This window comes from Ovis aries, chromosome 15 (genome assembly GCF_016772045.2).
Source record: "Ovis aries strain OAR_USU_Benz2616 breed Rambouillet chromosome 15, ARS-UI_Ramb_v3.0, whole genome shotgun sequence".
Taxonomy (NCBI): Eukaryota; Metazoa; Chordata; class Mammalia; order Artiodactyla; family Bovidae; genus Ovis; species Ovis aries.
In genome coordinates this window covers 33,424,294-33,439,239 of record NC_056068.1, presented here as the reverse complement: position 1 = coordinate 33,439,239, position 14,946 = coordinate 33,424,294, and the positions used below count along the sequence as shown (strand labels likewise).

Genomic DNA, 14,946 nt, shown 5'->3' with positions numbered 1-14,946 from the left:
TGGACCCTGAACTTTCATAAAGGCAAAACACATCTTATTGTTTCACATTTTCTCCCTCATTTCCAAACTTTCTGGAAGAGCAGTTTATGAGCAGTGAAATGAATGCGGGTGGAAGAGCAGTTTATGAGTAGTGAAATAAATGATGCGGGTGGGGAAAGGAGAGGTAACCGTGGTAACCAGAACAGTGAACAGGATGGCTTCAGATGGCCACGTTCAAACCCTGGTTCTGCTACCTGCCTGTGAAATGGGGACAGATAACGCTTGCTTGGAAATACTGTGTGAGAAATAAACTAGACATAAAAGCACTTGGCGCAAGGAGTATCTGAACCTTGACCAGATCACGTGCAAGTGGTAGGAAATGCAAAGTGAGGAGGAAAGGTATGCGGGGGGAGGGGGGGGAGGGAAGACTCCTCCCCTCCCTAGCTTCCGGGCTCTCCTTTTCCCTCAGAGTCAACTCTGGAGACCATTCTGTGCATTTTCTTCTTTCCTGGCCTCAACTGTGAGAACTAGAGTCTGTAATTCAAATTTAAAATCCCTTACTGCACAGGGAACTATACTCAGTATTTTGTAATAACCTATAGGGAAATCTGAAGGAGATTTTATATATATATAAGTATATAATATGTATTATATATAAGCCCACATTATATATATTTATTAAGTTATATAAATATATATTTTATATATATATAAAATATGGGCTTCCCAGGTGGTGCTAGTGGTAAAAAACCTGCCTGCCGACGCAGGAGACATAAGAGACCTGGGTTTGATCCCTGGGTCGGGAAGACCCCCTGGAGCAGGGCATGTCAACCCACTCCAGTACTCTTGCCTGGAGAATCCCCATGGACAGAGGAGCCTGGAGGGCTACAGTCCATAGCGTCACACAGAGTCCAACATGACTGAAGCGACTGAACACACACACACAGTTCAGTTCAGTTCAGTTCAGTCGCTCAGTCGTGTCCAACTCTTTGCGACCCCATGAATTGCAGCACGCCAGGCTTCCGTGTCCATCACCATCTCCTGGAGTTCACTCAGACTCAAGTTCATCGAGTCCGTGATGCCATCCAGCCATCTCATCCTCTGTCGTCCCCTTCTCCCGCCCCCAATCCTTCCCAGCATCAGAGTCTTTTCCAATCAGTCAACTCTTCACATGAGGTGGCCAAAGTACTGGAGTTTCAGCTTTAGCATCATTCCTTCCAAAGAAATCCCAGGGCTGATCTCCTTCAGAATGGACACTTATATATAAAATATATATATTATTATATATATAATATCACTGAATATATATTATATAAATCTATATATTAAATTTATATAAAATCACTGATGTACTACCTGAAACTAACATGATATTGTAAATGAACTATACTTCAATAGAAAAAATACATATGAAATTTTAAAAATAAAATTCCTTACCTCTAAAATGGAAAGGTTCTGAGCATTTAATGGAACAATTACTACTTTATAGTTAAAAGGCTACACAAATATGAGGGGCTGTTATTCTCAGGAGAAGGAAGGCCTAGACAAACACAGTGTATTTAATTCTGTCCAGAGCACAGGTCTCCTGCAGTCAGCCCCAGGCTTGACTGCTCTGCTCCACTTCCTTGCCTCATCTTGCCTGCAGCAGGAGGGGAGGCTGAGAGCCACACAGTGTGACCCTGCCTCTGTCTGTCCCACAGGTGATTACTTACTCCAGCCATCACGTCTACAATAACTTGACTGAGGAACAGAGGGGCCGAGTGGCCTTCGCTTCCAATTTCCTGGCAGGAGATGCCTCCCTGCAGATTGAGCCTCTGAAGCCCAGTGATGAGGGCCGGTACACCTGCAAGGTGAAGAACTCAGGGCGCTATGTGTGGAGCTACGTCATCTTAAAAGTTTTAGGTAAGACAGAGTGCCCCAGTAAGTACCTATATCTTATTAATAAGGGACAGGCAAATGTATCACAGCAGTACAAAACATCTTCAATACTTCATACTTTTTTAAAATAATTTTCTTTGTTTAGTTTTGGCTGTGCTGGGTCTTCGTTGCTCTGTGGGTTTTTCTACAGTTGCAGCGAATATGGGCTACTCTCTAGTGTCGGTATGTGGCCTTCTCGTTGCAGCAGCTTCTTTTGCTGTAGAGCACGGACTCTAGGGCGCGAGGGCTTCAGTACTTGCAGCTCCTGGGTTCTAGAGCACAGGCTCAGTAGTTGTGGCACATGGCCTGTTGATCCGAGGCATGTGGGATCTTCCTGGATCAGGTGAAGCCATGCTCTTGCATTGTTAGGAGGATTCTTTACCACTGAGCCACCAGGGAAGCCCCCAATATATCATATTGTACAGACATCACCTAGTCCAGTCCCCTGGGGAAAAGCATGTATGTTTTGTATTTGACCCATAATGAAAGAAGAGAATCAATTTTCCATAGTAGCTCATTGTGCTATGCTTAGTCATTCAGTTGTACCTGATTCTTTGTGACCCCACGCACTGTAACCCACCAGGCTCCTCTGTCCTTGGGATTTTTCAGGCAAGAATACTGGAGTGGGTTGCCATTTCCTCCTCCAGAGGATCTTCCTGACCCAGGAATTAAACCTACATCTCCTGTGTCTCCTGTGTTGCAGGGAGATTCTTTATCCGCTGAGCCATTGAGGTAGCTCATTACAAAAGTTAAATGTCCTCTCAAGTTTTAAGTAGTATCCTCATGGTGAAACAAATCTCTCAGATCTGATTCAAATCCATTTCTTTGTTTTGTGACACAGCAAGAGTTCCTAACTTCTTCTTAATTGCTTCCAAGCTCATGAACTTTTGTCCCTGTTTCAGTGTTAATCAAATCACCTTGGCACTTTCCTGGTGGTCCAGTGGTTAAGACTTCTTGCTCCCATTGCAGGGGCCTGACTTTGATGCCTGGTCAGGGAACTAAATCCTATGTGCCACAACTAAGATCCGGTACAGCCAAATATATAAATATTTTTAAAAATAAAGGAAAATCACACTCAACTTTTCTAAAATTTCCAAATATAAAAGGTTTTGGGGAATTCTCCATTGGTCCAGTGGTTAGGACTCTGAGCATCCACTTCAGGGGGCACAGGTTCAATCCTGGTCAGGAAACTAAGATCCCACAAGCCTGGCAGCATGGCCCCCCTCCCCCAAAGAATACAGATTCCTGGGCCCTCAGTGAGTCCCACCGAGTCCAAGTAGGGCCCCAGGAATTAGGAAAAAAGACCAAAACATTTTTTTCTTTGAGAAGTGATGAGGGAGTTCCTGAGGCAACCTCTCTAAATTACATCAGCATCATTGGAAACAGCTGGAATTGGGTATGTGTGCAGGGGATGGAAGTGGGTATATTTTGGGGAGTGAGATGTAAAGCATGGCGAGGTAGCAAAGGAATATTAAATCCACACTCAAAAGTTGACCATATGAGGAAAAACAAGTCAACAGGATATTGTTCACCGGTGTCAGGGGATCTTTGACTTCTTTTTCTTTTTTGCTAGTGAGACCATCAAAGCCCAAGTGTGAATTGGAAGGTGAGCTGACAGAAGGAAGTGACCTGACTTTGCAGTGTGAGTCATCCTCTGGCACAGAGCCCATTGTGTATTCCTGGCAGCGAGTCCAGGAGAAGGCGGGAGAGGATGAACGTCTACCTCCCAAATCTAAGATTGGTAAGTCATCTTTTTTACTGGTCCACGGAGACAACAGGACAGTCAGTCCTCTCTCAGTGAATTCTGAATCTGGTTTTGTGAACACCTCACAAAGATCTTGAATACACTACTGAACCTCACTGTTTCTATTTTTCACACCTAACTGGGAACAGAAAAATATGTCTTTTCTTTCCCTAAATGGCAAAAATAAAAGTGGTAAGGAGATTAGGAATAAGTGTACTCTATAAACCTATTCTAATTATTGTGTTTCAGTTCAGTTCAGTTCAGTCACTCAGTCGTGTCCGACACTTTGAGACCCCATGAATCGCAGCACACCAGGTCTCCCTGTCCATCTCCAACTCCCGGAGCTTACTCAAACTCACGTCCATTGAGTCAGTGATGCCATCAGCCATCTCATCCTGTCATCCCCTTCTCCTCCTATCTCCAATCCCTCCCAGGATCAGGGTCTTTTCCAGTGAGTCAACTCTTCGCATGAGGTGGCCAAAGTACTGGAGTCTCAGCTTCAGCATCAGTCCTTCCAATGAACACCCAGGATTGATCTCCTTTAGGATGGACTGACTGGACCTCCTTGCAGTCCAAGGGACTCTCAAGAGTCTTCTCCAACACCACAGTTCAAAAGCATCCATTCTTCGGCGCTCAGCTTTCTTCACAGTCCAACTCTCACATCCATACATGACCACTGGAAAAACCATAGCCTTGACTAGATGGACCTTTGTTGGCAAAGTAATGTCTCTGCTTTTGAATATGCTATCTAGGTTGGTCATAAGTTTTCTTCCAAGGAGTAAGCATCTTTTAATTTCATAACTGCAGTCACCATCTGCAGTGATTTTGGAGCCCCCAAAAATAAAGTCTGACACTATTTCCACTGTTTCCCCATCTATTTCCCATGAAGTGATGGGACCAGATGCCATGATCTTAGTTTTCTGAATGTTGAGCTTTAAGCCAGCTTTTTCACTATCCTCTTTCACTTTCATCAAGAGGCTTTTTAGTTCCTCTTCACTTTCTGCCATAAGCGTGGTGTCATCTGCATATTTGAGGTTATTGATATTTCTCCCAGCAATCTTGATTCCAGCTTGTGCTTCTTCCAGCCCAGTGTTTCTCATGATGTACTCTGCATATAATTTAAATAAGCAGGGTGACAATATACAACCTTGACATACTCCTTTTCCTACTTGGAACCAGTCTGTTGTTCCATGTCCAGTTCTAACTGTTGCTTCCTGACCTGCATATAGGTTTCTCAAGAGGCAGGTCAGATGGTCTGGTATTTCCATCTCTTTCAGAATTTTCCTACAACACCCAAAACAGATGTCCTTTTCATTATAGGGGACTGGAATGCAAAAGTAGGAAGTCAAGAAACACCTGGAGTAACAGGCAAATTTGGCCTTGGAGTATGGAATGAAGCAGGGCAAAGGCTAATAGAGTTTTGCCAAGAGAACGCACTGGTCATAGCAAACACCCTCTTCCAACAATATAAGAGAAGACTCTACACATGGACATCACCAGACGGTCAACACCAAAATCAGATTGATTGTATTCTTTGCAGCCAAAGATGGAGAAGCTCTATACAGTCAGCAAAAGCAAGACCAGCAAAAACAAGACTGTGGCTCAGATCATGAACTCCTTATTGCTAAATTCAGACTTAAATTGAAGAAAGTAGGGAAAACCACTAGAACATTCAGGTATGACGTAAATCAAATCCCTTATGATTTTACTCTGGAAGTGAGAAATAGATTTAAGGGACTAGATCTGATAGACACAGTGCCTGATGAACTTGGAGGGAGGTTTGTGACATTGTACAGGAAACAGGGATCAAGACTATCCTCATGGAAAAGAAATGCAAAAACGCAAAATGGCTGTTTGAGGAGGCCTTACAAATAGCTGTGAAAAGAAGAGAAGTGAAAGGCAAAGGAGAAAAGGAAAGATATTCCCATTTGAATGCAGAGTTCCAAAGAATAGCAAGGAGAGATAAGAAAGCCTTCCTCAGTGATCGATGCAAAGAAATAGAGGAAGACAACAGAATAGGAAAGACTAGAGATCTCTTCAAGAAAATTAGAGATAGCAAGGGAACATTTCATGCAAAGATGGGCTCGATAAAGGACAGAAATGGTATGGACCTAACAGAAGCAGAAGATATTAAGAACAGGTGGCAAGAATACACAGAAGAACTGTACAAAAAAGATCTTCACGACCCAGATAATCACGATGGTGTGATCACTCACCTAGAGCCAGAATCCTGGAATGTGAAGTCAAGTAGGCCTTAGAAAGCATCACTATGAACAAAGCTAGTGGAGGTGATGGAATTCCAGTTGAGCTGTTTCAAATCCTGAAAGATGATGCTGTGAAAGTGCTGCACTCAATATGCCAGCAAATTTGGAAAACTCAGCAGTGGTCACAGGACTGGAAAAGGTCAGTTTTCATCCCAATCCCAAAGAAAGGCAATGTCAAAGAATGCTCAAACTACTGAACAATTGCACTCATCTCACACGCTAGTAAAATAATGCTCAAAATTTTCCAAGCCAGGCTTTAGCAATATGTGAATGAACTTCCAGATGTTCAAGCTGGATTTAGAAAAGGCAGATGAACCAGAGATCAAATTGCCAACATCCGCTGGATCATGGAAAAGCAAGAGAGTTCCAGAAAAACATCTATTTCTGCTTTCTTGACTATGCCAAAGCTTTTGACTGTATGGATCACAATAAACTGTGGAAAATTATTGTGTTTAGTATCTCTTAAATGTTCAGAATCTTTTGTGACTTTTGAGGGTGCACTGCAGTTTAAAAGAATGTTCACCACCTTTCTTCCCACTGCTACTGCTACTGCTAAGTCGCTTCAGTCATGTCCAACTCTGTGCGACCCCATAGACGGAAGCCCACCAGGCTCCCCTGTCCCTGAGATTTTCCAGGCAAGAAAACTGGAGTGGGTTGCCATTTCCTTCTCTAAGGCATAAAAGTGAAAAGTGAAAGGGAAGTTTCTTAGTCATGTCCGACTCTTAGCGACCCCATGGACTACAGCCTACCAGGCTCCTCCATCCATGGGATTTTCCAGGCAAGAGTACTGGAGTGGGGTGCCATTGCCTTCTCCGCTTCTTCCCACATTCTGGATCAATTCTATCACCTCATCCTTAGCAAACTGTATCATAGGATCTTAGGTCAGTGACACAATAAAGTAAGCAATAAATATAAACCTGTCACTGGGGGATCACGGTCATCTTTCTGCTTGTGTAGACTACAACCGCCCTGGACGTGTCCTGCTGCAGAATCTCACCATGTCCTCCTCTGGGCTCTACCAGTGTACAGCGGGCAATGAGGCTGGGAAGGAAAGCTGTGTGGTGCGAGTGACCGTACAGTGTAAGTACCCAAAGTGTTGATGTGGTTTTGTCCCCGCACTGCCGGTTCAGTGTAAAACATTTTTAATCGCAGGTAAGAGTATGGTCTAAAGCTTCATCTCCAGAAGGACATGGTTATCACTGAAATAAATTCAGTAGTTGCCAAGGACTATTCAACAGTTGCAGCTCACTCTAAATTTACAAGTATGTGTGAATTTTATGGCCCCCTAAAGAAATTTATTTTATCCAGGAGGGAACCAAATAGAGGTTTCCTTTATAAATGCAAATTTCCCTTACAGAGAGTAACTTCTACTGTTTTCAGAGCTTCTCTGGTATCTGCTGTTGCTCAAAAATAATCAGCTTAGGGACTTCCCTAGAGACCCAGTGGCTAAGACTCTGTGCTCCCAATGCAGGGGGCACAGGTTCCATCCCTGGTCAGGGAACTATTTAATAGATTCTGCATGCTGCAACTAAGATCCGGCACAGCCAAATAATAACAAATATTTAAAAACTTAATCAGCCCCAAATAATCCTAATGTCAACAAGCCATATTTTAGGGTTGCTCTCCTGCTCCCCATCGATATCAGGAGGGACAGTCATACACACCCAGAGAGGATAAATGGGGAACTCAGGGAGACAGATATGAAGATCTGGAAATACGCATCCAGAGCTTTATGTACTTTAAATCTATGTATTGCATGCTTATGTTTGGTTTTGCTTTGTTTCTGAGAAAACAGATGTACAGAGCGTGGGCATGATTGCAGGAGCAGTGACAGGTATGGTGGCCGGAGCCCTGCTGATTTTCCTCTTGGTGTGGCTGTTGATCCGAAGGAAAGACAAAAAGAGATATGAGGAAGAAGAGAGACCAAATGAAATTCGGTAAACCTCCCACAGAATCCCCTTCCTCACCTAGGCTACCTTTCTAGGGCCAGCTCCATAATGACCAGCCAACAAAACTGTCCCATTTACTCATAACCTTGAATCTGTTACAAGGATTATTCTAGTAGGTAAGGACTTGCAGCCCAGGGGCAGAAGGACGGTTGACCTTGACTGTCTTGTGAAACTATCTGCATCAGAGACTTAATAAACTTTACACTACTTCTGATTACCTTCCACTTATAAAAGCCCTAAAATGAATGGGCCTAGCCCATCCATGGGCCTTTAAATAAAGAGTTTCCACAGACCGACTCCAAGTCGAGGGGAGTGCTGTGTGGACACCCGGTGGGGAGTGCCCGGTCCCCCGCAACTTTGCGCCGCAGTCACAGGGTTGATCTTGGGGATGCACATCCGCCTGCGCCCACGCGAGGGCTCAGGACGCAGGGGGAGTCCGTATTTCCCTAAGTGGTAACTCAAGGTTTCCAACTTGAGGAGTTGATGGATGGGTCAGCCTCCGAAAGCCACAGCCAGAGCGGAAGCTTTCACAATCCTGTAATCCTAAAATCTATCTTCGGTGTTTTTCCCTCTCAGAGAAGATGCGGAAGCCCCGAAAGCCCGCCTGGTGAAGCCCAGCTCCTCTTCCTCGGGCTCTCGAAGCTCTCGCTCCGGCTCCTCCTCCACGCGCTCCACCGCCAACAGCGGCTCCCGCAGCCAGCGGACCCCATGCACCGAGGCGGCGCGCCGGCCAGGGCTGGGCGCCCACGCCTACGGCCCGGTGGGGCCCGAGGCCCGAGGTTCTGAACCAAAGAAAGCTTCCCATGCTACCCTGACCAAAGCAGAAAACACCCCCAGCACGATCCCCAGCCAGAGCAGAGCCTTCCAAACTGTCTGAGTTAGAGTGGACTTGACTCGCTGGCTTTTCCCAGGCATCAGGATTCTTCCGGTCATCGACGCTCAGTCACCAGCCACTAGACCCGCCTCGAGCCCAACGAGGGGTCATTTAAGTAGCAGCAACCACTGCACCGAACAGATTCAAAGGAACACTTTTCTAACATGACACCAAACGAGGAAAAGGATGTAAGCTGATCATCTCCAAAAAGGCACCTCACTGTGCCTTTAGACCAGAGTTGGGGGGCGAAATGGGGGCCCAAATCTGGGTGTTTGGGGACCAGGAGCCATGGTGAAAGAGTTGGGGAAAGGGGAAGTGAACACACTTAGAACTTCTCACTTGCAGTTTTGTATCAACGCGTTGACTCACCATTGTCAAGAAACGAGGTGTTATTCATAAATTTTCTATGCATTTCTGCAAACCTACTGGATTATTATGACTGTTCAGAGTCAAGCAGAACCTACAGCCTTATATTATACCTATCTGCACCATGAGAAACTCCAAAAAACGAAACACGTCTCTTCTGTCCTGACTTGACTTCATTTACCACAAAGTTTGGGTATTAATTTCAAGAGGAGTTGAAATAGTGGGAGATGGAGAATGATTGAATTTTTCCACGACTTACCGGTTGAACACCAATAATCCACTATCAATCTTCCTACTTATATTGAACCATAAAAGAAATAAAAAAGGAGTTCAAAATGTGTAATGAGGGACTGTGAATAACTTTCCATTTTGATGTTCAGAGGGCCACTGACAAATATCAGAAATATATGCTGGAATAATTGTGGATTTTCCCTCAAAGTGGATGTCTCTAAGGATTTTCTGTTGGGTATCTGTGGAGCAAGAAAACTAGGTGTTTTAACATTTAACAATCTCCTTAGAAGGAAGTCTTTGAGAGAAAAGGTCTTTTCAGGATGCTGGAAGATCACCCAACAAACCATTCCAGTCTCTTCTTTCTGTGAACATATGAAATCAGAATTTCAAAACTGACTAGACCAGAAAGGGAGATTAAATCAGTTTTCTTAGTCAAGGAGTGACATCAGAAGTTCAGTACTGCATCAAACTTGGGAGTTTCCTCCACTTCTTTCCTTTCAGGAGGATGTGAACATGGGACTTGTATTGATTCTAGGCCTTAAATTATCAGAGATCAGGGATTGCCAACATTTCCTGGTGGCACTGCATGGACATCATACCATTCCCTCCTGAGAGGCTGAGACAGACAGAAATTCAGTACTTTCCCAGTTTAGCCTGTAAGGAAGCCTAGCTCTAGGCTGGAAGGAGAGGAAATGAACATTTAGGGAAGAGATGGTGAGGATAACTAGTGGGTGGCAGGGGGATCTGGGTTACTGCCTGTTAAATATTGTCGGCATCTTGGAAAGATTTGAGGAAATGATTCACCAGGATAGCTCTCACAAGAGCTGACTCATGGGAGAAGAAAGGTGGGGTCTGTGAAATAAAAAGAAAGCAGTCTCCCATACAATAACTTGCTTTTTTAATAGTTTTGACTACTCTGCTAGTCAAATTCATCCTACAATTCATTCTTTGGCAAGAATGCCAAACCTGAAATAGCCCTTCAAACTCTAAAGCAAATGTCAACAGGTCACCATTGGTAGAGCAAAATGTTTATTATTATTAAAAGGCCAAGAAGTCCCTGGCAGGGCAGTGGTTAGGACTCTTTGCTTTCACTGCCAAGGGTGCAGTTTCAGTCACTGGTCAGGGAACTACAGTCCTGATAGGTGAGTGGGGCAGCCAAAAATAATTAATTAATTAATTAATTAAACATTGTTAAAAAGGCAGCAGGCTATGAGAAAGGAAAAGTAGAGCTAAATGTGGTGATGAAATCCCTGTTTGTTTTGGGAATCTAAGTTCCCCAACCAGGGATCAAATCTGTACCCCCCTGCATAGTGAGCAAGGAGTCTTAACCACTGGACCATCAAGAAAGTCCTGATGAAAGCCCTGTTTCTGAAATGGGAATCAGGTGCTTAAAGGGGAAAAGTTGACCTAGGATTTTGTCCCATTTTTGTTTTCATTTTTACCTCTAATTATCACATACTATAAATGCATTTCTAAAGTCCTTTAAGAAGCAGGTTTTACCCTTGTCTAAAAGTTTCATTTTGAGTTTTGTCTTCCTCTAAAAAAGAAGTTGGGGGGAATTCCCTGAAGTCTAGTGGTTAGGGCTCTATGCTTTCACTGACAAGGGTGCTGGTTCAATCCCTGGTCAGGGAACTAAGAGCCCACAAGCAGCACAGCTCCGCCAAAAAAAAGTTGGGAACTGAGACACTGAGGAAGCAAAGAATGTCTGCCATTAGTTTAAGAGGGTTAGCGTATTTGGAATGCTTCTTATACTAACCCTGCCTCCTTGTAAGATATAGATTTCTTATTTACTCCACCAACTTATTCTTCTGGTCGTGTGGTGTCTAGGCGACATATCAATTCTGCTGTGTAATTCAGAGAATTCGCATTCCAGGAGTATCTGAGCCAAACTGAGTATTCTGTGGCAGCTGCAGCAGTGCCATCACTAGCAATTTGCTCTTATCATTATTTATTACCTTTGAACCTAAGGTTTCCTGCCTATGCCTCTGCAGGCAGGAGTCAGTCCTCTTTGCATGAAAAGGTTTAAACAGGTTATTAGAAGACTAAAATACCAGTTGAATATTCATATTTTGAAAATCTATTCACACTGGAGATCTACAGAAATGCCACAAATTATTACCTGAAATCAGAAATTCTAGGAATTGAAGATTCTGAGATGAGATACTGAAGTCTTAATAGTGATGGTATGCTTGCTTCTCTTTCAGTTAGGCTTTTGGGTTCAGATATGACAGGCTCTGGGTTTAAAATAAAGTTTGAATCATTGCTGGTGTCAAACCATATTCCATTAAACTTGCAAGTCAAATACATTTGATTCTTTAATATAAAACAAAAAAGGATAAAATAGATGGTAGAAGAAAAGGTACTTGTAGAAAGAAGATACAGATGGAATGATCTGGATGTTTAGAGAATAGCCATTTCAATGAAATATATATACACTAAACTTAAAATTGTAAAATAATGAAGTGATGCCTTTCTTGTTACACTGTATAAAATGAATTTCAAAACTGCCATTGCAAAAAGACATAATTTTGCTTGATTTCTGGTGTTAAGCTGTTTATATTTCAATTTTAACTTCAAGTTGCCTTGTCAATGGGACTGTTTGATCACAAAAACCAAATATTTATTACAGATGCATCTGTGTCAGCAATTTAAAAATAAATAAGTGAAGGTGACACTATAGGAGAGGCTGAAGTTCATATAACCTGCACTGGAAATTTATTTATTAGCTTGCTGCCAAGTGAAGAAAAGAACTCAGACTGCATATGATGTATTATTTATTGATTTTAGTCACAAATATATCAAGCACTTTTTTCTCACAAGGCAAGATACTAAGTAGTCCTGGACATACAAAGTGATGACAAAGTTCATGACAGTTTCTGCTCTTAAGGACTTAATCAAAATAACAAATATTTATTAAGCAATATTTTATGCCAAGGTGAAGTACCAATAAAAAAGTACACACTAAGGGGTTCAAATAAATCTGGGGAAAAAAAGCTACCAGATTAAATGCAGTACTATATGCAAAGCCCTTAGAATAATGCTTGGCCTGTGACAGGCACTCAAAAAATGTAAATCATGACCCTCTTCCCCAGCCAGAAGCCCTAGGGTTCAGACTCCAGTACTGTAGCCCTTGAAACCTTGTGCATTTAAAAGAGGTGGAAACAGGGCATGTATCATAATCTGAAGTTTAAATACATAAACTCTGACTCATTCTAGTTAAAAAGAAGAGTCTTTGAATCCTAGAACATGTTTTGAAAATGACCAGAGACCATGGGGAGAGCTTATCTGCTCAGCTTTCTGCAATCACTGCTATTAGGTGCAATTCCCCAAACCCGCGTATTTGAGCCTTCGTTTTATTTTCCACTGCTTTATATATTTTAAGTAGTTCAGAGCTAAGTTTAAAAACCTGCAAAACGTAGGGTAGGGTGTGATTCACATTGTACTTGATAAGTTGGGTGGGGAGAGGAAGTCTGCAGATGACAAAGAAAATTGAAAAAAGCCTGCCTCAGCACACATCTTTCGCTTTTTGCAGTTCGAGTTACATGAGCTTACAGGAAGGAAATAACTAATCTAAAAACACCAAAGAATCTGGAATTAAGAGCTAGGCTCTACTTTAGCTCAGCTAGCTGTTTAACGTCCCACAAATAATCTCTCTGAACCTCATTTCTCTCCTAACACAGGCATGAATGCTATGTCTCAGAGAACTGTCTTGATGATAATGAAATAACAAACGAAAGCACATTGTACCCCATGAAAGCATCGTATAAAACGAGCTCCTTGAAAAATGGCGAGAAATTAGGTGTGTATCTCCATGGACTCAAGCCCACATTTCCCTCCAGAAGGCAAATACAGAAAGAAAATCCTTTGATCCAATATTCGACTCTGTCTCTAGGCTTTACTGGCTTTGACAAGGGAAAGGTAACCCCTTTCTGTCAGCCTCTCTCTAAGTCTGGAGACGTTTCTAATTCCAGCCACACCACTGAAAGTTCTGCTAGGTAGTATTAAAAAACCCTTTCACCTATTTGTGTCCACTCATCTACTAAACAGTACAGTCTGTTTGAAAGAGCACACTGGAAATCATTCAACGTGGTGAGAAAGGCGCAACAAGGCCCCAAACACCACGCCAAGCACCACAATTTGAAATTCTAGGTACCCTGTTTTATGCACTCCATTCGTTCAGTAACATTTTCAACGCCTCTCTGCCAGGTCGCTCGGTTAGTTTTTGACTAAAGTCAAGGCAGGAAATATATTACCTCACATTACTGAGAACAGGAGGCTCAGGAAGTCTAAATACAAGGACACCGGGCTACCGGAAGCCAGGTTCCCAACGCCTGGATCATTTACAAGGAAAGAACTCCCTGCTGCTGCTGCTAAGTCGATTCAGTTGTGTCCGACTCCGTGCGACCCCAGAGACTGTAGCCCACCAGGCTCCCCCGTCCCTGGGATTCTCCCGGCAAGTACACTGGAGTGAGTTGCCATTTCCTTCTCCAATGCATTAAAGTGAAACGTGAAAGTGAAGTCGCTCAGTCGTGTCCGACTCTTAGCGACCCCATGGGACTGCAGCCTACCAGGCTCCTCCACCCATGGGATTTTCCAGGCAAGAATACTGGAGTGGGTTGCCACTGCCTTCTCCGAAGAACTTCCTAGTTTTTCTTTAAAAACACAAAACTGAAAAGTGCGGGGACCCGGGCGGGTGGAGGAGGGGCCAAGCCAAAAAGCCCCATCTATTTTCGGCGGGAGACTAGGGTCGGCGGAGGCATCAGCGCTCCAAAAACAGAGTTTGGCCATCTAGTTCGCTGAGGGTCCAGACACAGCATCCCCACTCGAACCCGCCCGCTCAATCTCTGCGTGAGGGTCAGCCAGCCTCCAGCTTCCATGAAATGAGGTGCTAGGGGCCTGTCCGGCTAACCTGTCGCACCCTGCGCAGAGGCGAGAACCCCAACCTCCCTTTCGCCACGGCGGCTGACCGGCTCCTTCCATCCCTAGATCTGGGTGCCACTGGGCAAGTTACCCTCCCAGCGCCCTGGGGTAGGAACGTCCGACTCCGCCGCTCTGGATCAGCTCTAGACAAGTGCCGCGCTGGCTATGTGGTTGTGTGGCCTCCGGGAGGTCTTAGAAAATCACCTATAAGGCCAGGGTGGGAGTCGGGCAAGAGAATGGTGGGGGAGGGGCGCAACCTTAGCCGCCATTTTGTCCTCGCTCCACTTCCGTCTTCTCTCCCCGGCTCCCGCGGCCGGACCCCTCCCCGCAGGCCCTGCGCTCTAGCTGCCGGGGTTCCGCATGAGCGGGATTGCGGGTCGCGCTACTGTTATTGGCTGGTTCCAGATTGGCCCGCCCCGCTTCCTCCCTCTCCTTCCGTCCCTCCCGCCTGAGCTTTCTGGGGACGCATGCGCAGCGGCAGACGCGCCCTTCCTCCCCACCGCAGCCCTTCGCCAAGGGTGACTGAGGACTCCCGCGCGCGGGCTCCGTCGGCCCCACCCTCCTTTTCCCCGGGGCCATTCGGAGAGCGGGGGCGAGAATGAAAGTTCCAGAACGCTGCGGTGAGTGCGTCATCGAGAGGCGGGGCGGGCTGCGGCCGGGAGAGGGAGGCCCGAGTGGTAGAGCCGGGTTCGTCATTGGGTC

General features: G+C 44.6%; 1 protein-coding gene across 2 annotated transcripts in view; it reads left to right on the top strand.

Moving 5' to 3' along the window:
* Positions 1–14,946, top strand: part of CLMP (CXADR like membrane protein) — a 114,657-nt gene that overhangs the window by 95,159 nt on the left and 4,552 nt on the right. For both annotated transcript variants that reach the window (XM_015100968.4, XM_015100967.4), the window contains 5 exons: positions 1,680–1,881; positions 3,470–3,637; positions 6,862–6,984; positions 7,700–7,841; positions 8,430–14,864. In XM_015100968.4, the coding sequence (XP_014956454.2) occupies positions 1,680–1,881; positions 3,470–3,637; positions 6,862–6,984; positions 7,700–7,841; positions 8,430–8,730 (936 nt within the window). In that variant the 3' untranslated portion in view covers positions 8,731–14,864. The remainder of the gene's footprint in view (positions 1–1,679; positions 1,882–3,469; positions 3,638–6,861; positions 6,985–7,699; positions 7,842–8,429; positions 14,865–14,946) is intronic.